The sequence below is a fragment of the Leopardus geoffroyi genome, chromosome B4 (assembly GCF_018350155.1).
Source record: "Leopardus geoffroyi isolate Oge1 chromosome B4, O.geoffroyi_Oge1_pat1.0, whole genome shotgun sequence".
Taxonomy (NCBI): Eukaryota; Metazoa; Chordata; class Mammalia; order Carnivora; family Felidae; genus Leopardus; species Leopardus geoffroyi.
This window is the reverse complement of record NC_059341.1, coordinates 84,703,749-84,730,712: the sequence shown is the minus strand read 5'-3', so window position 1 is coordinate 84,730,712 and position 26,964 is coordinate 84,703,749. Positions and strand designations below refer to the sequence as shown.

The window sequence follows — 26,964 nt, the reverse complement described above, 5'->3', positions numbered from 1 at the left end:
CTGTCTCCTCTCCTCTCCTCTCCTTCTTCCCCTCTCCACATCTCACTCTTCTATGGTACTCTGCCCTGAAAGCGCTAGCTTCCTTGGCCTCCCTAGACCGCCTGGTCCATCTCCTCAACTCATAGAGACTTTGAACTCCACCTGGGTTCCTCCTCTTTGTGCTGCAGGCTGGGAACTCTCTCAAGGCAATAGGTTGAAGCAACCACAGGGCTCACCTTAGTTGTCTTCCCTCTCTTGAGGATCATTGTCCTGCACTCTCTGATGTCCAAAACCTTTGCTTCATATAGTTTGTACAATTGTTCATTGCTTCAGGTGGTAGGGTAAATTCTATCCCTGTTATTCCATCTTGGCCCAAAACTGAAGTTGGCCTGGTTAACTTCTACTTAAGTTGACATACTTAGCCCAGGACCTTACTACCAGAAGATTTCCCTATACCCCACCATCATCTCCACCACTCCAAGCTGTGTGTCCTTCCTTAGTGAGCTACACATCTTTGTATCCTCCCTGGAGCTGAATTAAATATTTAGGAGGATGAATAAAGAGAACTCTATGGTCACTTGGCAATCACCAGCTAGAACTAAACAACAATATGACCATACTCATAACTTCTGTCTGCTGTTAGACTTGCCATAAACAGTGGGCATTAACCCTGACAGCTGTCCTCTGGGCACTTCTCTCTTTCTGAGCTGAACTGGCAGCGTCCAGAACACTCCCAAGAATGCGGTTTTAAATATCCTGACCTTGACAATCCCAAGGCCTTTGATGGTGTGTGGAATTGAGACACATGAGTCACCCAGGGTGCCAGAAAAGTATAATTGCTTCACTGAGGCTCTCAGAACCCTCCCTGTCCTGAGGTGTGGTGGAGGAAGAAAATAAACACGGAGAAGCCTAGTAAACACTCTCTCCAACGTTTGACACATTCCTCACCCCAAAGATGTATCCAAAACTCTCTGCCTCCATAAGAGGCACTGACAGAGGATCCCAGGCATATTCATCGCCAACTCAGTGTCTGGATATGGCTGCCCCAGTAGGTGCAAAGCAAGATCAAGCAGACTCAAGGAGCAGGGAAGCAGGAACCCAGCAGGAACCCAGTCTCTGGAAGCACAGTCTACGTGCTGCCCAAATCTGCCTTGGCTCTGAAAACCCACACTTTTCAGGTCTAGTAGACAGGGCTCTGCCAAGCTCCCATTCTGTGCCCTACTCAGTGCTAGATACTATGAGGACAAAAGAAGTCCTGCTGCCTGTCCTTGAGGAATTTGACATTTCCCTAAATGCAGTGTCTCCCAGAGTAGGGTTCCCCTATCACCTACATGTGAACCATCAGGGACACTTGTTAATAATGCTTATTCCTGAGCCCAATCCCAGATAAAAGGAGTCATATTTGGTGGTGGGGGGGGGGGGGACAAAGCCCCAAAATTTATACTTCTTTTTTTTCTTTTTTTTTTTTTTTTTTGAGTGGGGAAGAAGGGCACAGGGAGAGAGAGAGTCCCAAGCAGGCTCCATGCTCAGCACGGAGACCGACACGGGGCTCAATCCCATGACCCTGGGATCATGACCTGAGCCTGAGTCGGATGCTCAACTGACCGAGCCACCCAGGCTCAAAGGACCAGCCTGAGTCGGATGCTCAACTGACTGAGCCACCCAGGTGCCCCTAAAATTGATACTTTTAATAAAATTCTTATGTCCATAAAAAGTGTGAGAATTATTGCTTTAATGTTTTATTTCTGTGAAGGTTGATTCACTGTGTTTAAGGACCTAAGAGTTGAAAAGTCTCTAGCCACTGTCATCTGGGCTTAGAGTTTCTTTGGCACTGTAATTCCCTTGGTAGGCTTCTAGTCTATTTGCTTCTGGTGTATTCTATGAGCTAATATATAAAACCAGAGATCTTGCTGAGACTATCCTGGGTCTGGAGTCTGGTATGGGTATTTCTTCTCTAAGCAACAGGCCTTGGTGCTCTTCCTGACACTCAACCTTACACTTAATCTTGAACCTTATCTTAGAACAACCCTATCTTGAACCGTATCTTAGGCACCTTAAGTCTGGTCCTTACCTGTAGGCTATATCCCGCGTACATCTCTGGGATTGAAAGTTCCCTTTGTCTTGGAGGTAGTAAAAAACAGTAGGTGCTTAAGAAAGGGCTAGGGAACAGAATTAATTGTATCCCAGTCTTATCTCATGCAATGTATTCTCCCCTCCCTGTTTCTGCTTATAGTAACATCACTTGGGACAAAGTTTTTGGGATTTTCCAGTCCTGCAAGTTTATAGAATCCCAGCTATAGCCACAGTAGGCACATGATCTGCATCCTAAGATATCATAACTAGCTATATCAGGTTACCAATTCTTAGACTGGTATATCAGATTACCAATTTCTCAACCCAAGATAAAGGGGTTCTTACTGCCCTCATCTTACCTCTTTCGTTGAATCAATTCCATCTTGGGGGTCCTGCCCCTTGAAACCCCTCCCCACTCATGGTACTAATTTCTGTCCTAGTTAAGACTCTTTAGGTTGCAGTAAACACAAATCCAACTCAATGGGCATAAGCAGTCAAGAGAATTTATTGGCTCACCTAGCTCTAAAGTCCTGAGGAAGAGCTGGCTTTGAGCAAGGCTTGATCCAAGACTTCACACAATATCACCAAGGACTCAGTTTCCCCCCTTTGCCATGCAGGCTTTCATGGTGGTTTCATCACCATGTTTCACCTCGTGGCCTTCTGGCAGCTCCCGGTTCTCCCCCTGCAGTCATAAAGTGGCTCCAGCAATTCCAGATTCACATCCTCATACTAGTAACTGCTTTACAAGTCCTAAGACTCATATTCTCCCATTCATTTAAAATGGGTCAAGTGCCCATCCCTGAGCTAGTTACTCTGGCCAGTATGCTGAGTAGCAAAGGGATAGTTGGGGATAAGAGTCCATCCTACCTGAATCCCTTGGTTGGGAATAAGTGAAATCCTCTAAAGCAGGCATAGAGAACGGCTACTGAGTAGACAACAAACAGGGAGTTTAGAAGCCACATGTCGAGGGAAACAGACACCTAAGTGTTCTGATCAAAATGAAGGATTGTAACAGAAATGGGGATAACATTAGCCAGCAGAATAAAAGAACGTGCACCTAAGTCTGCCTGGATACATGTAGAAAGGTTTCTTAAAGGAGGAGTAGAAGCTTTCCAGATAGATAGGGAGGCAAAGGATGAAGGAGGGTATGTGACACAGAGAAAAAAGCATGCACAAGGATATGGAGGCTGAGAAAGTCAGGCACATTCAGGGCACACCACGTCCTGCTGGAGAATAAAGGGGGAGGGAGTGTCTCGGATAGAAAGAAATACCAGTGGACGGAGCTAGGCAAGAGGACAGGTAGGCAAGTGCTAAGCCCCGTGACCACACTATGGGTTTACAAAGTTACCAGATAGGTCACAGGGAGCGTCTAAAGAGATTTTTTTTTAATGTTTTATACTTTTTTTAAAACACATGTTTTTGTTTTTGTTTTTGTTTTCAACGTTTATTTATTTTTGGGACAGAGAGAGACAGAGCATGAACGGGGGAGGGGCAGAGAGAGAGGGAGACACAGAATCGGAAACAGGCTCCAGGCTCTGAGCCATCAGCCCAGAGCCTGACGCGGGGCTCGAACTCACAGACTGCGAGATCGTGACCTGGCTGAAGTCGGACGCTTAACCGACTGCGCCACCCAGGCGCCCCTAAAACACATGTTTTTAATGGGTATTTATTTTTGAGAGAGAGAGAGAGAGAGAGAGCAGGAGAGGGGCAGAGAGAGAGGGAGACACAGAATCCAAAGCAGGCTCCAGTCTCCGAGCTGTCAGCAAAGAACCCGACACGGGGCCTGAACTCACGGATGGTGAGATCAGACGTGAGCCGAAGCTGATCAGACCTTAACAGACTGAGCCACTCAGGCGCCCCTAAAGAGATTTTTTTTTAATGTTTATTTATTTTGAGAGGGGGAAGGGGCAGAGAAAAAGGGAACAGAGGATTGGAAGTGGGCTCTGTACTGACAGCGGACAGCCTGATGCGGGGCTCAAACTCACGACCCGTGAGATCATGACCTGTTTCATGACCGGAGATCATGACCTGAGCCGAAGTCAGATGCTTAACCAACTGAGCCACCCAGGCGCACCTCCCCCCAACCTTTTTTTTTTTTTTTTTTTTTTTTTTTTTTAAGAGATTTGAACAGAAGCATGGCATGAAACTTTTGTTTGAGGACAAAAATTCTGGCCACAGAGTGCACCACATGTTGGAGAGGTGCAAGATCCCAGAGCTGGTCCTACCTATTTCCCCATCTCAGTGAATGGCACCATCACTCTCCATCCATGGCAGTCGCTAGTATTGTTCACTTAACATGTCCAGTCCCCCCACTGCAGATCACATGGTAGGACTGCATTTACCAGCCCCCTTGAAATGAGGGGAGGCCACGTGATTTGTCTGGGCTAAACGCTGAATGCTAATTTTAAGGGATTTGCCACATCCCCTTTTGCTGACTCAAGTGACTGTGGAAACATGCACTGAGACCCGGGCTCTGTCACGCTGCTCTTGCTAACAAGAAACTCCTTTGACGATCTGTGATGGATACACAGCAAGAATGAGAAGTCAACCTTTGTGACATTAAGCTACCAAGACTGGGGACTTGTTTTTTGCTACAACATAACATATCCCATGCTAACCGATGCACCGCCCATTTGCCAAGCCAGAAACCTGGGCCTCGTGAGACTTCTCCTGGGCCCTCGTTTCCCACCCCCATGTCCTTCCGAGTCTTCCTCTAAATATCTCCCCAATGCATCCATTTCTCTCCATCCCCACTGCCCCTGCCCTGGTCTAGCACGTCATCCCCTCTTGCCCTGTCAACTGTCACCTTCTCACAACTGCTCTCTGTTCCTCAAATCTTGCGTGAACCACTTATTTTTTTTCTAGACTTACACCAAAGTGATCTCACTAAAACTCTGATTCAATCCCAACACCCTCCTGCTCTAAATCCTTCAGGCTTCCAACTTCCATTGAATAAAGTCAACACTTGTTAATAAGGCTTGCCAGATTCTGCATGATTTGGCCACTGTTTACCTCCGATCCCTGTCTGTTCTCTTGCTCCTCCACGCTCTGAATGCCGACCTCCCTCCAGTGTCTTACATTTGCTCTGCTCTTCTTGAGTGTTCACACTTGCTTCTCCCTTTGTCTGAACCCTCTAAGCTTGGCTAATTCCCCCTCACTCCTCAGATTCCAGCTTAGTTATCGCGTCTTCCTGAAAGCTTGCCCTGAGCTTCCGGTACCAAGTTAGGTACCCTCCTGTGCACTCCTTCGTGATGACAGCACCTTGAACTTTTTCATAGTACATCACTTATCCGGTATCACTGGTACTTAATAAAAGGTAAGTAGGTCACCACCACGGTCCTCAAGAAATGACCATCTGGAGGCGCCTGGGTGGCTCAGTCGGTTGAGCGTCCAACTTGAGCTCGGGTCATGATCTCGCAGTTCACGAGTTCGAGCCCCGCATTGGGCTCTGTGCTGACAGCTCGGAGCCTGGAGCTTGCTTCGGATTCTGTGTCTCCCTCTCTCTGCTCCTTCCCCGCTCATGCTCTGTCTCTCTCTGTCTCTCAAAAATGAATAAACGTTAAAAAAAAAATTTGTTTCAAAGAAATAACCACCCATTCTAAGGGGGTGACGGCAGAGGCAAACGGAGAGGGTGATAAGGGAAGCATTTAGAATGACTCCCAGGTTCCAGGACTGGGTAAGAGAGAGAGGCCAGAGCCACGGTAAGGAGTTCAGATCCTATCGTGGAGGTGGCAGGAGCTGCAGCAGACAACTCTGGGGGCCCCACACTATGTGTCCGCGGCCCATCTCGGATTGGGCCGCAGCTGCAGCAGACAGCCCCCCGTGCACCGACAGCAGCCCTCCTCGGTGGCCACCGCATGTCTGGCTTTGTGTCCCACGAAGCCCGGTGAGCTCCCTCAGCCAGCATGCAGGGTGGCCCCAAAGTGCAGGAGGTTAATACTCCCAGCACAACCCTTCAGAAATGGGGGTGAAAGTTCATTGAATAGACGTCCTAGCCTCCTGTTCTTCTGAGCGACAATTTGAGATACATTCCACCCAGTTCCTCAGGACTGTGATTAGCCAGCTTGAGCCCCAGTTGCCCCCCAGTGGTGACCCGCTCAGTAACACACTCTTCATGGCTTTTGCTTCTTCCTGCCTCCCTCTCCTTGCTCCCCCATCACACCCGATAAACTCCCCGAACCCACATCCAAACCTTAGCTCCTGCCCTCATCCCACACAGCAGCCACTGAAGATGTTCTGACAGAGGAAACAAGAGGAGAAGCAGGTTGAAGGGAAGCTGCCGGCATGTTGACCGCCATGTTCATTGTGAGGCACCCATGGGACCACAGGGATACGACCTCTGCTAAGCATATGGGACCTTTCTGCCTTTATTCCCCACTGATTTCTCTCTCTCTCTCTCTCTCTCTCTCTCTCTCTCTGACATGTTTCCCAGGCACAGTACTTCCCTGGTTTTCCTCCTATGTTCCTGGCTACTATTTTCAGTTTCCTTTGTAAAATTAACTTGATGGTTTACATAAGTGGTTGTGTTCTTCTTAAGTTTATTTATTTATTTATTTATTTTGAGAAAGAGAGAGAGCGGGAAAGGGGCAGAGAGAGGGAGGGAGGGAGAGAATCCCAAGCAGGCTCTGCACTGTCAGCACAGAGCCCAACGCAGGGCTCGAACTCACGAACCGTGAGACCGTGACCTGAGCCGAAATCAAGAGTCGCACGCTTAACAGACCGAGCCACCCAGGTGCCCCAAGGATGACTTTTTATGTAGTTTCTCTTCAGTGGCAAGATCTCTTCTCCATCTTCCCCAGTTGTTCTCAAGTGTGTGCAGAAGTATACACAAGCATCACCTGGGGATTTTGTCATAAATCAAAACTCACCTTGCTGTACTTGCCCTGGCCCCTGCCATTTTTCTGATCTTATCTCACACCATGCGACCTTGTGCTGACACGGCTTCAGCCATGCTGGCCTTCCTTCTCATCCTCAAGCACACTAATGAGTTTATGACCTTTGCACTTGCACAACTACAGATGACAGATGCCATGACAGGCATACCTCATTTTATTGCACTTTGCTTCATGGCACTTCGAGGATACTGTGGTTTTTTTTTACAAATTCAAGGTTTGTGGCAGCCCTGCATCGAGCAAGTCTGTTGGTGCCATTTTTCCATTCCATGTCTCTATGTCACATTTTGGGGATTCTCGCAATATTTCATACTTCTCCAATATTATTATGTTTGCCATGGTAGTCCGTGATCGGTGACCTTTGATGTTACTACCGTAACTGTTTCGAGGTGCCACAAACCGCACCCATAGAAGATGGCAAACCTAATCAGTAAATGTTGTGTATGTGTTCTGACTGCTCCACTGGCCGTCCGTTCTCCTGTCTCTCTCTCTCTCTCCCTCTTCTCGGGCCTCTCTACTCCCTGTGGCGCAATGATATTGAAATTAGACCAATGAATAGCCTTACAGTGGCCTCTAAGCAGTCAAGTGAAAGGAAGAGTTCCATGTCTCTCACTTTACATCAAAAGCTAGAAATGATCAAAGTTAGCGAGGAAGGCATGTCAAAAGCCAAGACAGGCTGAAAGCTAGGCCTCTTGCACCAAACAATTAGCCAAGGTGTGAATGCAAAAGGAAAAGTCCCTGAAGGAAATTAAGTGCCACTCCAGTGAATATGTGAACGATAAAAGTGTGAAACAGCCCGCTTGCTGATGTGGAGAAAGTTTTGCAACTTGGATAGAAGATCAAACCAACCCCCACGTTCCCTTAAGCCAAAGCCTAATCCAGAGCAAGGGCCTAAGTCTCTTCAGTTCCGTGAAGGCTGAGAGAGGTGAGGAAGCTGCAGAAGAAAAGTCTGAAGCCAGCAGAGGTTCGCTCATAAGGTTTAAGGAAAGGAGCCACCTCCATAACATAAAAGTACAAGGTGAACCAGGAAGTGACGATGTAGAAACTGTGGCCAGTTATCCAGAAGATCTAACTAAGATCGTTAATGAAGGTGGCTACACTAAACATCAGATTTTCAATGTAGATGAAACAGCCTTTATAAGAAGATGTTTTCTAGCACTTTCATAGCTAGAGAGGAGAAGTCAGTGCCAAAGTTTCAAAGGACAGACTATCTCCTTAGGGCTAAGGCAATTAGTGACTTGTAGGTGAAGCCAGTGCTCACTGACCATTCTGAAAATCCTAGGGCCCTAAAGAATTGTGCTGAGTCTCCTCTGCCCGTGCTCTGTGAATGGAACAACAGCACCCGGGTGCCAGCACATCTGTTTTACAACATGCTTTATTGAGTATTTTAAGCCCACTGCTGAGACCTACTTCTCAGAAAAAAAAGATTCCTTTCAAAATATTACAATTTGTTGACAATGGGTCTGGTCACCCAAGAGCTCTGATGGAGATGTCCAACGAGATTAATGTTGTTTTCATGCCTGCTAACACAATATCCATTCAGCAGCCCATGGACCAAGGAGTGATTTTTGATTTTCAAGTCTTATTACTTAAGAAATACATCTTGAAAGGCTACAGCTGCCATAGATAGTGATTCATCTGATGGATCTGGACCAAGCAAATTGAAAATCTTCTGGAAAGGATTAAGCATTCTAGATGCCATTAAGAACATTTGTGATTCATGGGAGGAGGTCAAAATATCAACATTCACAGGAGTCTGGGAGACGCCAACGCTCAAGGATGACTTTGAGGGGCTCAAGCCCTCAGTGGAGGAAGTCACTGCAGATGTGGTGGAAATATCAAGAGCTGGAATGAGAGGTGGAGTCTGAAGATGGGACCGAATGGCTGCAATCTCATGGTAAAGCTTTCCCAGCTGAGGAGTTGCTTCCTATGGATGAGCAAAGAGTTTCTTGACATGGACTCTACTCCTGGTGAAGACACTGTGAAGACTGCCAACAAGACAAGAAGAGACCTAGAATCTTACATAAACTTGGCTGATCAAGCAGCAGCAGGGTTTGAGAGGACTGACTCAAGTTTTACAAGAAGGTCTCCCGGGGGTAAAATGCTATCAAGGAGCATCGCATGCTACAGAGAAATCATTCGTGAAAGGAAGAGTCAGGTGATGCCACAAATCTTATTATTGTCTCATTTTAAGAAATTTCCACAGTCATCCTAACCTTCAGTACCCACCACCCTGATCAGTCAGCAGTTACCAACATCAAAGCAAGGCCCCTCACCAGCAAAAAGGTTATGACTTGCCAAAAGCTCAGCTGATAGTTAGCATTTTTTAGCCATAAAGTATTTTTTAATTAAGGTAAGCACACGGGTCTTTTTTAGACATGTTATTGCACACTTAATTGACTACAGTGTAGTGTAAACACAACTCTCATATGTATTGGGAAACCAAAAAATTCATTTGACGCACTTTATTGTGATATTCCCTTTATTGCAATATTCCTTTCATTAAGGTGGTGTTGAACCAAGACAGCAATATCTCCAAGGTATGCCTGTACATGATCTCAGCTCAGATGCCATTCCCTTAAGCAGTCACTGTAAAATAGTACACACACACACACACACACACACACACACACACATTCAAGCTCTGTCACATCGACATGTTTTATTGTCTGCATAACACTTATCCCTGTCCAAAATCATCTGACTTAGTTATTTGAATTTTGTTCACTAGCTCCACATTGTCTAGCACTCCTAGGTGAGTTTGTTTACTGCTTTATCCCAACTCCTGGCATATTCAAACCACTCAAAAAATATTTGTTGGATAGATGAATAGATACAAGCCTGCAGAACCAGGAGAGAAAGCCGGGGGGTGGGGGTGGGGGTGGATTTGGGAGCTGGCATCACAGCAGTAACAGTTGAAACCATTTCATGAATCAATTTGCCCAGTGAGAGTGGGTAGAAGAAGTGGGGAAGACCAGAATAGAATTCAGGAGATCTCATCTACAGAGTGGAAAAAGGAAAAGAAGCCTGGGAAGGAAATAAAAAAGACATGGCCGGAGAGGCTGCAGAGAGGCATTAGACGGAGACCTATCCTAGAAACCAGGACAGAAGAGAAAGTTGAGGAGCAGAAAGTGGAGGACGACACAGCAAAGAAGGAATTGGATGTGCCCATTGGCTTCTGGTCACCGAGAAGTCACCGGTGAACATCCAGTTCCAGTATAATTAGGGGCAATTGGCTACCCGTGAAAGTCGTTAGATAACTGCCCTTGCCTCCTGCCATTTGGAGGGACAGTTCTGACGTCCTTCAGTGGGTCCCCAGCAGGATTGAGCCCCCGTGGAACAAGCTCAGAAGTACACCCTTTATTGGTTTGTCTTCCTTTCCCATGTCATCCTCTCTACTTTCTCCCCCCTGCTCCCTGGGGTCCCCTCCCACGTAAACTACTAGCATTCGAGTCCTCTCTCGGTCTCTGCTTTCAGGGAGATCCAAATTAGGACAGACTAGTTGCACCTCTCATCTCTCTTTCTGTTTTTCAGGGATGGAACGAGATTTCCCCCTATAACTCATCATCTGGAACCAGCCCGTGTGCCCGTGTGTACACTAATCATAACCACAAGGGAAGGGGATTATTATGACTGCCTTAGACCAGTATTGATCCATTGCCTGGGGCTGGGCATACCATCCACTGAGAACATCAAGCCAGATTCTGGCTTCACCTCCAAACCATGGTGAGTATATGGGGGCCCCTTCACAAGAAAGGGGCATCTCAATCTCTGTGCGTACTCCACCTATACCAACCACAACCATGGACGGTTGGGCATTCAGTTCACGCCTCTGCTCTGCAGGACTCCATGCCAAGTGCTGGGGACCAGAATGCAAAGACCATAAAACAGAACTCCTTACCCGAAGGGCTGTATCATCCAAACATGTTACATACACAGGACGATAATGCCAAAGTACAGAGAATAGCGCAGTTGATTCTAAATCAGAGAGGGAAGAATTATTAGTCAGGGCAGACTGGGTTATGCTGGAGAAACAAATAACCCCTCAGATTTATTTATTCCACACTACGTAGCCCTCACGGTGGACAGGAGGTTCTAATCCATGGCATCATGCTCAAGCCAGAACCCAGCCTGATGGAGCAGCTGATATCTGGATATTGCTGAGCCAGAGGGAAAGAAAGCTCCAGAGGGTTTTGAATTAGCAATTGAATTCTTGGCCCAGGAATGAAATGTATGACTTCCACTTATAACTCATTGGCTAAAACTGGTCACATGGCCCCATCCAACTTCAGAAAGCCAGGAAGTGAGATTCTACCAGAAGATATGCCAGAAGGCAGAGAGGCAGAGATATCTGGTGAACAGTGTAAAAACTTCCAGAAAGCATGAAGACAAATGACATTTGAACTGAGCTTTGAAAAATATTTTAGTCTTCAATAAATGAAGTTAGGGGCAAGGGAGAGGCCCTGCCAAATAGAGAGCCGTATAAGAGAAGTCACAGAGGCCTGACCAGTGTGACCAAAGCCAGGCTTCGTGAGGGCACGAGGACTGGGCCAGAACTGGAACGAGGCAGGAAGGCCGAGTTTACACTGTGAGAGGCTTTGAATATCATAATAATAAGGATTTTACACTTTAATAGACGATTGGCAATAGGGAGCTACCAAAAGGTTGTTAAGCGAGTAGGTAACCTGATGTGATTTGTGTTTTAGGAAGATAACTTGGTGGCAGAATGGGAAAGAGACGGGAAGGGAGAGAGACCAAAGTCTGGGAGGCGATAGGAGGCTGTCATAACAGACAGTCCAGGCAAGGATAACGCGGCAAGAGCCGAGGGCGGGGCTGGGAGGATGCCGAGGAAGAAACAGATGGGAGAAGATACTTCCCATCTAGAAAGGATCACTGCCTTTTTTTTTTTTTTTTAATGAAAATATTCAAACACATACAAGAGTACAGGAAATAGTTTAACAAACCCCCATCTACCGTTACCCAGCTCTAATCGTTCTCTGCACATGGCCAATGTCGCTTCATCAATGCCCCAGACCCTGCTTCCCTCCACTACATGGGATTAAAGCAAATCCCAATCGCCAGAAATCTGTAATTTCTTCTGTATGTGTTCTAAAAGATAAATACTCTTGGGGTTCAGTCAGTCGAGTGTTCGACTTCAGCTCAGGTCATTCACAGTTTGCGAGGCTCGTGAGTTCGAGCCCCACATCGGGCTCTGTGCAGACAGTTCAGAGCCTGGATCCTACTTCAGATTCTATGTTCCCCCCCCCCTCTCTGCCCCTCCCCTACTCATGCTCTCTCTCTCTCTCTCTCTCTCTCTCTCTCTGTCAAAAATAAATAAGCATTAACATTTTTTTAATAAAAAAAGGTAAACAATACTTTTTTAACCATAACCACAATACCATTATCACACCTAAAAAATTAACAATTCCTTAACATTATCAAATATCCAGCCATTCACATAATTTCCTTAATGGTCTCTTATTTTTTCCCAGTTGGTCTGTTTGAATCAGGATCCAAACAGGGTCCACACATTCCATGTGGTTCTCCCTCTTTCTCTCTCTTGTCACTTACTAGTTGAAGATTCTGGATCGTCTTTCCTCTGGAATTTCCCAAATTCTAGATTTTACCAATGGTATCCCCCTGCTATCATCTGACATGTTTGTCTTCCTCCTGCATTTCCTGTGAACTGCCTGGATCTGAAACTTCCCTTCTTTGAACAGAAACAGAGAGAGGACAAGGGAGGGGGAAGGTGGCCATTATTTATACACCATCTTCTATATGCCAGGCACTGTGTGAATTTTTTTTTTTTTTTAAATAGGCTTCACATCCAGCGTGGAGCCCAACATGGGGCTTGAACCCATGACCCTGAGATCAAGACCGGAGCTGAGATCAAGAGTTGGATGCTTGGGGCACCTGGGTGGCTCAGTCAGCTAAGCATCCAACTTCAGTTCAGGTCATGCTCTCGTGGTTCATGAGTTTGAGCCCCACGTCGGGCTCTGTGCTGATCGCTCAGAGCCTGGAGCCTGCTTTGGATTCTGTGTCTCTTTCTCTATCTGCCTCTTCCCTACTCACAATCTCTCTCTCGCAAATAAATAAACATTAATTTTTTTTAACGTTTATTTATTTTTGAGACAGAGAGAGACAGAGCATGAACGGGGGAAGGTCAGAGAGAGGGAGACACAGAATCCGAAATAGGCTCCAGGCTCTGAGCTGTCAGCACAGAGCCCGACGCGGGGCTCGAACTCACGGACCGCGAGATCATGACCTGAGCCGAAGTCAGATGCTTAACCGACCGAGCCACCCAGGCTCCCCTCAAATAAATAAACATTAAAAAAAATTTTTTTTAAAGAGTTATATGCTTAACTACACCACGCAGGCACCCCTGTGTGGATTCTTTATAAAAATTATCTCATCTAATACTCACCACAACTCTTTGATGTGAGTGCTTATTATCACTGTGTTGTCAGATGAGGAAACCAGGATCAGGGAGGTTAAGCAACTTACCCATGTTCACCAAGCCAGAAAATGGTAGAGCTGGGGTTGGAACATGGTTCTGTCTGACCCCAAAGGACCTTCCCTTTCCACTGCTCCACGGAGGAGAAGGGACTTAACCCATGAGGGGCAATGCCAAGAAGGAAGCCTCGCTATTCTGACTCCAGTGACAACTTCACTATTAATAATAAACATTGCGGGGCACCTGGGAGGCTCAGTCGGTTGAGAGCCCTACTTCGGCTCAGGTCATGATCTCATGGTTCGTGGGTTTGAGCCCCACATGGGGCTCTGTGCTGACAGCTCAGAGCCTGGAGCCTGCTTCCGATTCTGTGTCTCCCTCTCTCTCTGCCCCTCCCCTGCTCATACGCTCTCTCTCTCTCTCTCTCTCTCTCTAAAATAAATAAACATTAAAAAAAATTTTTTTTAAATAATAGACGTTGCAACTTCATATGTGGCAGGTACCTTACATACATCACAAGGACAATAAATGATGCACCATTATCCCCATTTTACAGATGAGGAAACCAAAGTCCCAAAAGGGTAAGCGGTTTGCCCTGGGGACTACAGCTGGTGCACAGAGCCAGGATGTACCCCCAGGTTCGTGTGATGGCGAAGCCCATGCCTTGCACCACTGCCCTCCGTGGCCTCTCCTAGTGAATGGCTCCAACCTTCCTGGTGGCCATGGGGGGATGGAACTGGGTACAGAAATGGGAGTTAGCAGGCTGGCTTCTCTGGCTGAAGTCTGGAAAATGAGCTCTTGCTGTTGGCCCAGAGTGGATCTACCTCTTTCTACCACATTCCCCAACCGAAGACTGCATACACTCAGCTCAGAGCAGTGAGATGGTGGGGGAGGGCCAGCCCACGCCCAGCCCCATCAATCTTGGTGGCATGGACTCCCTCCTAGAGCTTTCTCAAGAGGCCGCACTCCCTGCTGCCACGGGGCAAGAATCCAGGAGGACCCCACTCAAAGGGGAGACAGAGGCAACGCTCCCCACATTAGGAAGCCCTTCTTCCTCAGAGCCGCGTGGACAATCGCAGAGAAAAACCAGGACATTTCCCCCCTACCAGGATATTTTGTATGCTTTGCACTTGCTGCTGTGTTTCCTTCATCTAAAAGCTCTAAAATTTCAAATAAAAAGGTACAATGAAAGCAGCAGCAGGATAAATAGCCCCAGTGATCTGAGCCGAAACCCTGGAAGCTTTATTCACATCTTTAGAAAAACTCTGAAGGCTCCTAGTAGCAGCTGCAGTACAAAGCCTCACACTTTAATTCTAAGGCTGCCAGAAATAGGTCTGTCAGGCCTGAAATATCACTGCATTTCATTACTCTTAAATGTGCATTACCATCTCTGCCTCATTACCAGCTGGGGGGGGCGGGGGGTGTATTCTCCAGACCGGCTCCAGAGAGAACCTGGGGCCTGTGGGGAAGGGGAGAGTGCTGAGGTGGGGCCAGAACATGGGGATGGGAGGGGAGACGAGAAAGCTCACCAGGACGGGGACTAGAGGGAGGCCCACAGAAGTGGGGGATCCTGTTATTAGCATGTCCCCAACAGGCAGACACTCAGGAGAGTCTGATGTCACCAGCTTGGGCGGTGAAGCCAGGAGGAGACGGGGGAAGAGGCAGGAAGGCTGAGGTGGCGGTGAGGACAGTCCAGGAGCAAAGAATGGGGCCTGAAGAAGCCGTGGCTAAAGGGCACGGAGGCCTTCATTGCCTGGCGTCAGGTAGGAACCAGTCAAAGGCAAATTAGGCCGGCAAGACCTGGGGAGTCTAGAATCACAGGCACAAAGCAGCCAGTGAAAAATCCTGGAGGGAGCCGGTGCTGGAGGGTTGGAAGTTTGGAGCCCGGAGCAATCTGCATGTTTATAATAAAACTGACACTCAGGGCAGCGCTGAATAATTCAGTAGGCGCTGTGATCTCCTTACAGTGCGTGTCCCTGGGGTACAAAGGGAAGGGGCTGGCTCGCCCAGGCCGGCTGCCTTCGCCTGGCTCTCTGAAAGGGCGTGACAGATGGGCCAGTGCTGGCCACCACCCAGTCACGCTTTGCACGGTGATTGGTTTTCAAAGGAGGACAGGGTTTGTGAATGGAGCCAGCTTGTTGCTTGCTGCCTTCAAATGGACGCTACTGGGTCGCGTGGCCAGCTTGGGCCCCCTTGTGAATGGGGCATCGCCAGTGGGTGGTGAACAAGCCAGAGGTGACTCCCCATTCCCTCCCCCTGTCACTGCCGAGGCTGAGGCGAGGGGAAGGGGGAAAAGTGCCCCTGACCCTTCTCTCTGCTGATAGGTTTAACCCTCCGTTAAACCATCCTCCTCTGTGCTAGCCCTGTTACCAGTTAGAATCAAATTTGGCTGCATAAACCAAAAAAAAAAAAATTAAAACAAGATGGAAGTTTATTCTTCTCTCGCCTAAAGAAATCTGAAGATAATCAGCACAGACCTAGTGTGTGGGTTCCAAAACCATCACAGACCCAGGCCTCTTTCATCTCGCTACTCTGCCATCCTTAGTCCTTACGCGCCACTCCTGGCCCAACATGGCTGCTCACACTCCAGCATCATGTCCACATTCCAGCCATCAGGAAAAAAGATGGGAAGAAGGAGCCCGGGGAACATGCCAGCCATCTTTTGCAATTTCCCTGAAGCTGCCACACCAAAGCTCACGCTTAATAGACCATGACTTAGTTAGATGGTTACACCTAGGTGCAAGAGAGGCTGGGAAATGTATCGTTTGCTTTCTATGGCCATGTGTTTGTCGGCAGACTGTTCTCCACGGTTCTATTCCATTTCTTTATGTCTTAGAAGTGAAACACTGACTGTCCTTTGTTCCCGACTATCATTTCCAGGATAGTGAACACCCATAGAAGGTATATAGTGCCTTCCTCCAGAGCAAAGGACAGGCATGCTGCCCATTCTAAAAGATTTCATTTCCCCAAGTTTGCCTTCCTCTCCTGAAATGCAACCCACGTGTGTCCAGGCATCACCTGGCCCTCTTTGCAAGGCCCTGTGGGAATTGAGGCTGACCCCTTTCTACTGCTATTGCTGTGAACAATAACATGTCCTCATCTCTGACCCAGGAGCCTCAGCTCCTGGGTCATATATATGTGGAGATATACATGTACATATATATATATATATATATATATATATATATATATATGTATATACACACACACACACACACACACACACACACACACCTGCCAGCAGCTATGACATGGGCCAATTTGTTAGCTTATAAATAGGATAAAATTGCAGATATTCATAATTTTTGACAGTGCCCAGCTAAGAATCAAGGTTTCTGCAGGGATGGTTACTAAAACTCTGCCACAAGTCCTTTCCTAGCTACTTGAACTGTCCACATAGGTGCTTGGTTTTGTTTCGTTTTTTAATTAAGTATTTATTTAAGTAATCTCTATACCCATTGTGGGGTTTGAACTCACAACCCCGAGACCAAGAGTCGCATGCTGCTCTTTACTGAGCCAGCCAAGCACCCCCACAGTGGTGTTTTCAGATGCCTCTGGCCCTTTCACGACCAGAGGGAGCGGTCTTCAGGTGAACTTCAGCCACTTCCAGAATTCCAGCAGCTCCTGAAATGCACAAAGACAGGGGAGCTGCTGCACCTGCTAACCTCCTCAGCTCTGAGTGTTTGCTCGGGGCCCCGTGGACCACCTGGTCCCATCTAGTCAGTGCCCAGATTAGGGGAGGGTGCTGAGGCCTCCTCTGGCTTCTGAATCCGGAATGACTCAGTTCCCCGAACCAAACCGCTCCCCTTCTCATTCCCACCCCACCTTCTCCAGACCCTCTCCTCCCCACTCCCCACTTCTCCACCAATGTCTCCCAGGTCAGTTCCCCCTAGAAATACAACCCTCACTTGCCTGTTCTGCAACTGCCTTCCTGCCCTAAGACCGTCCTCTGCGTGAGCAGGCTGGGGCCCAGCCACACCACGTGCGCAATACCCATCCTCGCCCCTTCTCAGGATGCTCATGCGTGTGTAGAGAAAACAACTCTAGCTCACTCCACTTGCCCCTCAGTCTCTCTCCTCTTCATCCTCCAAATCAGAACTCCAAAGTCACCCTATTTCCTCTTACCTGGGACTCCACTCCACTATCCAATCACCAGGCCCTGCCTCTGAGTTTCTCTGGTGTCTGTCCATTCTGCTCCAACCCCACCGCCCTGTTTCAAACCCCATTACTTCTCGCCCAGAGCCCAGGCTCCCCCATTGGCTGGACACAGTTTAAACTCCTTTCTGTGGAACCTAAGACCTGACCAGTCTACTTATCCGGCACTGTCTCCCTCCCGCCATCTCCCACACGCCCCTAGTCTCAGCCACACTGGGCCACCCTCCAGTTCCCCTAAATGCTCTGCTCTCAGATGTGCCTGCACTTTCACACCTGGTTTCCCTTCTGCTAGGAGAGCCCTCCTTCTCTCTTCTCCCTGCCCCCTTCCTGGGCATTTACCACTTCCTATCCATCTTTCAAGACCCAACTCAAGCATGACTTCAGGAGCTGTCCCAATGTTCCTCCATAGCCCAAACAAGCGGGCTCTGCCCCTTTGTGCTGCCACACAAGTGTGTACCCACATTATCTCTATTAAAGGCTGTCCCCTGATTATTCGTTCACATTACCTGCCTCTTCCTCCACACGGTAAGACCTTGGAGGGCAAGGATCAGAATTGTTCGTCTTTGTGACCCAAACAGGCTCAATAAATCCTCGCCAATTGAATAAGCAGGCTGTCCCTTACTTCACTCATCTCCACTCAATCCCAAGGCTAGCTCGATGGTGCGCTGTGAGCAAGTAACATCGCCCGAAATAGAAGTTGCTTCCCTGAGGATTTCAGGTTGGAGGATGATTCCAGAATGGAGTAAACAGAGAGTGAGGCAGGGGAGACGTGAATGGGGTTTGTCCCTTATGAAGATGAAGGAATGGGTGCCAGGTGATGAGGGGCACAGAGAAGAGTCAGGTCCCAAAGGAAATGCAGACCTGGGTCAGATCACCCACAACGTCATATCCATCCCATTTCCGGTATAGGCATAGTGGGGGTACCAGGGCAGGGAGGGGAGACCCAGTGTCGGCCTCGGGGTCTGGATTCGTACCAGATGCTACCAGAACCAGTGAGCAGACCCAGGAGCGATCCCTTGATATCACTCTCAGGAGATCCAGGGCTCAAGGTGTTTCCCAGGCCCCCAGGACAGGAAGCTCAGTCTAGTGCCAGGGGCACCGCCTCCTGCGTCGCTGCCAATGACAGAGACTTTACACAGTGAGATCTGGATTACATATCAAAAGGCTTCCAGCCCTAAATGCAAGGAGATATCCCAGATCGGTCTCGGAACGGAAAAAAAGATATGAGTGGAAAAGCAGGAAATCCAAATAAAGGGTGTCGTTTGGTTAATAGCATTGCACCAATGTTATTTCTTCATTTTGACAAATGTACCACAGTGACGTGACCTAAGATATTAACTTTGGGGGAAGCTGGGTGAGGAGTATGTGGAGACTCTCTATACTGTGTTTTCAACTTTTCTGTAAGTCTAAAATTATTCCAAATTAACTAAAAGAAAACACACAGAGCCTTTAAAACCTTTAGCTCAAGATTTAAAAGGCAGGAAGAGAAGGAAAGCGTAAGTTTAAAGGTAAGGTAAAAGAGCAAGAGGAATTCTTAGGAATCTGAAGACCTTGACTATGGTCATTCATCCACTCAACAAATATTTATTGAGCATCTATTATGGGCCAAGCATTGTTTTCAGAGCCAAAGATAACCGCAGTAAACAAATGGCCAAATCCCTGCCCTCCTGGAGTTTATATTTTAGTGGGTAGACAGCTTGATATTATCTAATCCCACTCCACCCGCCTGGCCCCAGCACTCAGCTCCTGAGTGGAGCAAGTGCGGCCAGTTCCCGGGCCCACGAGGGTGCAGGAAGGTCAGGAGACCTGAGGAGGCTCCAGGGAGGGTGCTCCCCGTTGGCCTGACTCCTTCTTGGCTCCTGACTAGACATGGAACTACATGCCTGGGCTTTCCAGTTCCTTTAATAAGGGAAAGAGTAAGAAATCAACTTTATCCCTCCAGAGATACGTTGAAGTTCACTAGGCATGAGAGTGTATTTCAAGTGCCTGTATTAATATGATTGCTGTAAATATTTACATTCCGGCCAAGAACTGGGTTAGGAGCTCTCTTCTGTAGTTACTACAAACCCTCCTCCTTCCGCCGTCAAAGAATCCTCAGAAGGTGGAGCAGAACATCGAAGCAAACTTTGCATGCTCACCCCGCGCGGGCCACCAGACCGGGCGGGCAGCGGGGACCGCCAGCTCCACGATCAAGGCCAGGGTCAGGCCCACTCCCCCACCGGGCGCTCGGGCAATCCGGCCACGGCCGCGGGGAGCTCGGCGCGGCACCCCGGCCTCGCCCCCCGCCCCGCGGCGGCCTCGGCTCCCAGGGCAGGGAGTCGAGGCTGCGCTGCGCCGCGCTGCGCTCGCACACGACCCGCGCGCTTGGGGTGCCGCGGGAGGAACCGAGGCCCGGGCCGCGCCCCTCCTGGCCCCGGCCCAGCCGCCCTCGGAGGGAAAGTTGTTGCTCAACCCTGAGGAATGCGGAGCCACAGCGGCGGCGGGAGGAAGCGGCGGGAGATTACGACGACAGCCGCCGGGGACCACGCCGGGGCGGCGCGCGGCGAACTTCGCCCGAACGTAAACAGCGGCCCAGGCCCGGGAAGCGGCGCCGCCCGAGGCCCCCGCGGACCCGCAGCCTGGAGGTGACAACCACGCGGGGAGGGGGGGGGGGGGACGGCCAAAGCCAGCACACCCCCCCCCCCACCCCGGCCCGGCCCGGCCCGGCCGTTCGGGAATGCGGGGCAGAGGCAGAGCCCAAGGACCAGGCAAGAACCGCCCACCGAAAACTCCAAGGCGGCAGGGATTTTCGTCTTTTCTGTTCACGATTAATCTCCCACGCCAAAGAGTGCCTTGTGAACATAGTAGGCCCTCAGCAAACGTTTCCGAAAAGAGTGGCCTAACCCCACCCCCACCCCTGGCCTCAGTTTCCTCTCAGGTACAAGGAAAGGTTTGATCTCCGAGGCCCCTGGCAACTCTGAAACTCTAGGATGCTGAGATTAAATCCCATGTGTACTGCTGTGGTTTTGCTTTTAGTTTTTCAGGGACATTTTTAGTGCTACCCTTTATGATGTGCCAGGAGTGAATTTGACACCAGATGGCTTTTTTTTTTTTTTTTTTTTTTTTTAAATAAGAAAGAAGACAAAGGGAGGGAGAAAAATATTTTCCAACTGGCAGTGCTGACAGCATTTTGGAAGAGAATCCAGGGAGGCAAAGAGGAGCTGTTTCAGCTTGATTTTTTCCTCCTCCGGCACACTCTGCCCCCCTGGCCTCCACCATAAATGGGGTAGATCATACTGGAGCTTTTTATAGACAGGCAAAGGGAACGTCATCACAGGAAACTCCACCCCGACTTGGGAGTTGCTTTGTCCTCCCTGGCTCTCAGGGAGGACTGGCCCCAGAGCCACGGGGTTATGGATTCCAGCTATAGGGAGGCTCTGACTAAAGGCGGACTCTGGTGCTAATTAGAAGAACAGACAGACACCTGGCAAATCAAAAGTTAGCGCTCCCTGCCTGGGGAACATGAGGGAAAAAATAGCCAAAATGGCAGTGTCTTTCCCGGAATTCCTCTTCTCTTGGATCCCAAAGCCCTCTCTTCGCGTTGCTCAGAATGGCCTCCAGCTCAGTTCTTAATGTTGTGGCAAGAAGGGAAATTCCTAGAATAAGCCAATTTGGCAGCGAGCACAATGGCGTCAACTCGGGATGCTTCAGTCGGACTGCTGGGGTTCAGATCTTGGCTGCATCACTTACTAGTTGTTTGACCAGGACAGGTGACTCTACCTCTCTGTAAAGTGGAATAAAGTCCTCACACTGTAGGGCTGTTGTGTGGATATAATCAGATAATACAAGAAAAATGCTAGTGGTCTGCCTCTTCGACATACCGATATAGTAAGCAGTCAACATTTTCCTTATTTGTTCAGCTACAGGACCCCAAAACTAGGACCTTGTGCCGAGTAAGCCCACTGTGGCAATGTCACCTCTAGGCGAAGGAGTCCTAGTCCAGCTGACTGGCCCTCCCTCCTCCTCCTTCACATCCCCAGGAGACTGGAGGAAGGCATCACAGAATGAGCAGAAGTCATGTGTCGGGCTCTAACTTGATGAATTACTCTTAAAGGGGTCTGGGAGGTTCAGTAAGGCACAGGCAACCCTTAGCCCTAGGGGGAGAAGGGACCCATGGGCCAGGAGAGGGCTATTGGTGCTAGGTTGGGAGGTTGTGACCAATGCAGTGACCGATGCAGTGAGAACGGCTTGTAATGGCCACCCATGGTCTCTAACCCTGTGGGGTGTCCTTGGATTTTTTTGCAGATAATTGTTTCAGATGCAGTACTCTTGAATCCTTGACCAGCAAGCTCCTTGAGGTCGGATCTTATCTTTGTATCCACCCTACACAAACTCTGAGCAGAAGCCACACAAAAAGCCAACACTCTGAAGGTGCTTACTGATTTGGTTGAGCTGGATTTTTTTGGACCGAATGTTTGTGTCAACACAAGATTCATATGTTGAGATCCTAACCCCCAACGTGATGGTATTAAGAAGTTGGGCCTTTGGGAGAAGAGATGAGGCCATGAGGCCATGAGGCCTCATGAATGGAATGGAATGCTCTTATAAAAGAGACCCCAGAGCTCTCTTGTTCCTTCTTCCATGTGAGGACACGGCCAGAAGACAGCCATCTATGAACCAGGAAGCAAGACCTCACGACACACTGAAGCTGCCAGCACCTTGATCTTGGACTTCCCAGCCTGCAGAACTGTGAGAAATATATTTCTCACCTAGTCTGTGGCATTTTGTTATAGCAGCCCACATCAAGACATGTTAAAACAGGGGAACAGGTTGGAACTCCAGACTGGATGGGCAAGAGGAGACAGGAAGTAGCTGGGCACTCAGACACCAGAGGGTCATCTGCTGGCCCCAAGTGTCTTTCCTTCAACCCACAGGCTCTCCCTCCAAATACTCCATTCAAACTTTTCCAGCCTCTAGAAAGTCAATGACACACTCCCCCTGTCCTGCCAGAGGGAGGTCTCCAGCTACTCTGTCACCCCTGGCCTGCCTGAGCCTCCAAGGCCAGCTTTGTTACCACCTCTTTCCCTTTCTGGAATGAGCACTGGACTCCCAGCCAGGACAGAGCCAACTTCTGCCCTGAGACATTTTGGGGGAATCTCTGTGTTGTTATTCACATGGCTGGCTCATTCTCCCTTTGGGTCTCTCAGAGGGGACTTCCTTGACTACCATCTATCAAATTTAACCACTCCCCTAAAATGACCTTCCATGATCTTACCCTGTTTATTTTGTTACTTGCATGCTCAATGTCTCCCCAACCCAGCCAGACTGAAAGTTCCAGGGAGGAGGGATCTTGTCTTCTGTCATCATTATATCTTCACCCCCTTCACAGTGCCTGGTATACAGCAAGTGTCTACTTAATGAGTGGTGAGCTCCTCCCCGAGTTTTCCCCTTCTCGCTAGCATTTTCAGTCAATTATTATCTATGAGGTAATTCTTGTGTCTCCAAAAGATGCATCAGCCTCCTTTATTTTGAAATCTTATTAATGCTACCCTTTCAGCCGTCAGCTTATTTTCCCCTCCATCGCCCCACCAAACACCCACGGAAGATACTTGGCATTTATGTGATAGTTTCAACCTCTTGGTTGAAAGCAATAGAAAACCAACTAAATGTGGCTTAAACAATCAGCAAGTATATCATTTTTTTTTTAATTTTTTAAAATGTGTATTTATTTTTGAGAGAGAGAGAGCAGAGGAGAGGCAGAGAGAGAGGGAGACACAGAACCTGAAGCAGACTCCAGACTCTGAGCTGTCAGCACAGAGCCCGACACGGGGCTCGAACCCACAAACCGTGAGATGGTGACCTGAGCTGAAGTCGGAGGCTTAATGGACTGAGCCACCCAGGCGCCCCAGTATATCATTTTTCAGAGGCAAAGAGGGTTAATTCCACCTTCAATAAAGTCGAGGCTCCACTCAAACTTCCAGGCAGCGTGTGACTGTGTCAGGCTCCCTGGCCTAGTGGGCTTCCCCCGTGTCTCATTGGCTAGAGCAGCATCACATGTCTGGGCCTGAACCAGCTGCTGGCCAAGAGGCAGAAACACCCTGACTGGCTGCTTAGACTTATCAGCATTCCTCTCCTGTGGCCTGGATAGAGGACAGGTACTTTCAGGAATAAAATCAAAGCGTACCAGCACAGGACAAAAGGCAGGGAGTGCCGTTGCATCCATGAGCTGTCTGATAACCTTCCAATCAATTGTTTTCCTGCTTAAGTTAGCCAGCGTTAGTTTCTGCGGCCTGTAACCACAGAATTCTGGGGCAGCTGCAGATCTGGGGTTATGCAGTGAGGAGTGACAGGAGCAGCAAACATGGCTAGGACAGCACATGTCCATGAGATGGAAGATGTGAAACAGCCCTAAAACCCGAGAAAATGGTGGGTTTTGAAAGCTAGGTCGTCAGAGCTCAGAAGTCAGAGGCTGTATGTTTCAGGCGACCTCACTATGACTGACTGTACCCCGAGGCTCTGTGACCTGGGGAAGGTGCTTCAGTACCTTCAGTAGTTCAGTGAAGCACCCTCCCTTTTAAAAACCTTTTTTTTTTTAATGTTTATTTATTTTCAAGACAGGGAGAGAGACAGAGGGTAAAGCGGGGGAGAGCCAGGGAGAGAGAGGGAGACACAGAATCCGAAGCAGGCTCCAGACTCTGAGCTGTCAGCACAGAGCCCAACGCGGGGGGTCGAACTCACGAACCACGAAATCATGACCTGAGCCAAAGTCGGACGCTCAACCGACCGAGCCACCCAGGTGCCCTGACCACCCTCCCTTTTTAAAATTCTATCCTTCCTTGGTGTGCAGGGGGCCATGCATCTAGATGGCCGGCCTCTCCCACCCGTTGCCTTCCCTTCAGAAGACTTGAGCGAGTGCACTGCCCTTTCCTCCACCTCCTCTTTCGCTCTCTGCGCAGACATGGCGGACGGACATGCTGCTCTGTGCTTCTGTTCTTGAGCAGCAATCCCCCCTCTGGACATAAGACTCCTTCATCACTCAGACCTGCCCCACCCTCCAATCTGAGAGTCAGACCTTCCTGCTGGGACCTTAAAACTCCTTCCCTTCCTCCTGTCCATTCCCTCCTCCCACCGTCCCCACCACTGAGCCTGCTTTGAAGAACTTGGTCCAGTTCCTGGCACACAACCAACATCTGACTAGTGGTTGTCCATCTCGTCTTATCCTCTTCTGCCTCACGGTGAATAGTCTGCCTCAAAGCCAGCCCCTTTGCTGCCCCTTTATCTGCTTCTAGAATGTCCCCCACCCTTCTCACTCTCTCCTTCTGAGCTGAGGCTTACTCCCCACTGCTCACTACCTCCATCCTTGTTCCATGCTGTTCTCACCACTGATTCTCACTGTCTCACCTCAGCTAGACCTCCCTGGGGCCCAGTAATCCTTGTCATCCCTGGGAGGTTTCCAGTCAAGTTCCTGAAGCAGCTCTCCTAAGCTCCAGAACCTCCCCTCCTCTCCCTGCTCGCCCTTCTCCTACAAATAACCGACGCCCTCTTTGTCAGCAGGAGCAAGAGTGTTGGGCACAGACATCACTATTATCTACCTCAAGAAGACACTCAGACTTCTGGTCACAAGATGGCGGAGTAAAAAAAAAAATTAAAAAAAAAAAAAAAAAAGGGGCGCCTGGGTGGCGCAGTCGGTTAAGCGTCCGACTTCAGCCAGGTCACGATCTCGCGGTCCGTGAGTTCGAGCCCCGCGTCGGGCTCTGGGCTGATGGCTCAGAGCCTGGAGCCTGTTTCCGATTCTGTGTCTCCCTCTCTCTCTGCCCCTCCCCCGTTCATGCTCTGTCTCTCTCTGTCCCAAAAATAAATAAACGTTGAAAAAAAAAAAAAATTTAAGATGGCGGAGTAAAGCTCTTTCCATCACCTTTTTCCTTCAAAAATCACCCCCTGGGGCACCTGGGTGGCTCAGTTGATTAAGCATCCGACTTCAGCTCAGGTCATGATCTCACGGTTCATGGGTTCGAGCCCTGCGTCAGGCTCTGTGCTGACAGCTCAGAGCCTGGAGCCTGCTTCAGATTCAGTGTTTCCTTCTCTCTGTGCCCCTCCCCTGCTGGCTCTCTCTCTCTCTCCTTCTCTCTCTCTCTCAAAAATAAATAAACATTTAAAAAAAGTTTTAAATCTTAAAAAAAAAATCACCCCCCCAAATGACAAGGAGAAAAAGAAATAGAAATCCAAACTCCATCTTTAACTAAACTAGGAGACATTTAAAATCCTGGACCACATCATATGAAAACAGTAAGTAGATGGGAAAGTGACAAATGACTAAGAAAGGCAGGCCCAAAACATCCAGAGTCATATACCTATAAGAAGCAAGCCAACTCTTCCCCCAGAACCCCAGAGAAGCCCGGGAATTGGAAGTTGCAGGTAAACTAGACGACAAGGGTCCAAAACCTGGGGGCCTGTTCCAAGATCTATTTAAAGAGCAATTCGATAGTCAGGAAAGTCAGCTGTACCCAGCACAACCAAATGACTTATTGTGTCCCCTTCCCCACTCACTCAGGAAACAGGAAGATGGATGCTGGAGATACTGAACTTTCCTGGGGGAGGAGGTGGAGAAGGAGTGGGAACAAACACTGAGCGAAAGTCAGCATTCTGAATTGTGTTCCTCAGCCTGCTCGCCACATGCCGCTCCCCCCTTCCAATGCTACACACAGCTCTAGGACTCCGGGCAGGTGGTGGGCTTCCAGCTGGAGACTAGACTCAAGGACCTGTCCAGAAAAAACCAAGCTTGCGCCATCGATACTGACCTTTGGAGCTCCCCAGTGAAAGAGTCCAGCCAGCCACCTAACTGCCCTACCGTAAGCCCACACGGAGCACTTCCAGATCCATCCAGTGCCTCCTTCTCAAATACGAGAGGACGGCCGAGGCAGACCAGACATCTGTGGAAAGGCTCCAGTGAGATACAAATCAAAACAGCAGAAAATGGGAAATCAGAGGAAACTGAGACAATATAGAGAGAAGAACAAATTAATATTCTCGGAGAGAGGGTACTGCACGTATCGAGAGAACCAAGAACAGGAAACCACGCAAAAAAGAAAAGAAGAGAAAAACCAGGGAACATGAAAGCACTCTTGAGAATTAAAAGAAAAGAAAAGGGTTCGTGACAACATACTTAGTAAATGGATTGGAATATAGCATGGAGGAAATCTCCCAGAAAATAGAAAAAAGAGATGGCCAATAAGAGAGAAATAATAAGAAAATCAGAGGATCAATCCAAGAGGTCCAATATCCAAATGGCAGGAGTTACAGACATTCCAAAGAAATAATAAAGAAATTCCCAGTACTAAAAGGCCTACCCTGTTAAAACAGAGGTTCTTAAACTTTAATATGCACAAAAATACCTGGAGGGATTGTTAAAACCCAGATTATATATATCACATATTA

The 26,964-nt window shown here is 48.7% G+C and overlaps 1 protein-coding gene across 1 annotated transcript in view; it reads left to right on the top strand.

The window, feature by feature from the left end:
* Positions 1-26,738, top strand: part of LOC123591862 (translation initiation factor IF-2-like) — a 32,558-nt gene extending 5,820 nt beyond the window's left edge. Inside the window, exons 4-5 of the mRNA XM_045466499.1 lie at positions 19,580-20,174; positions 26,081-26,738. Of these exons, the coding sequence (XP_045322455.1) occupies positions 19,580-20,174; positions 26,081-26,176 (691 nt within the window). The 3' untranslated portion in view covers positions 26,177-26,738. The remainder of the gene's footprint in view (positions 1-19,579; positions 20,175-26,080) is intronic.
* Positions 26,739-26,964: the final 226 nt, after the last annotated feature.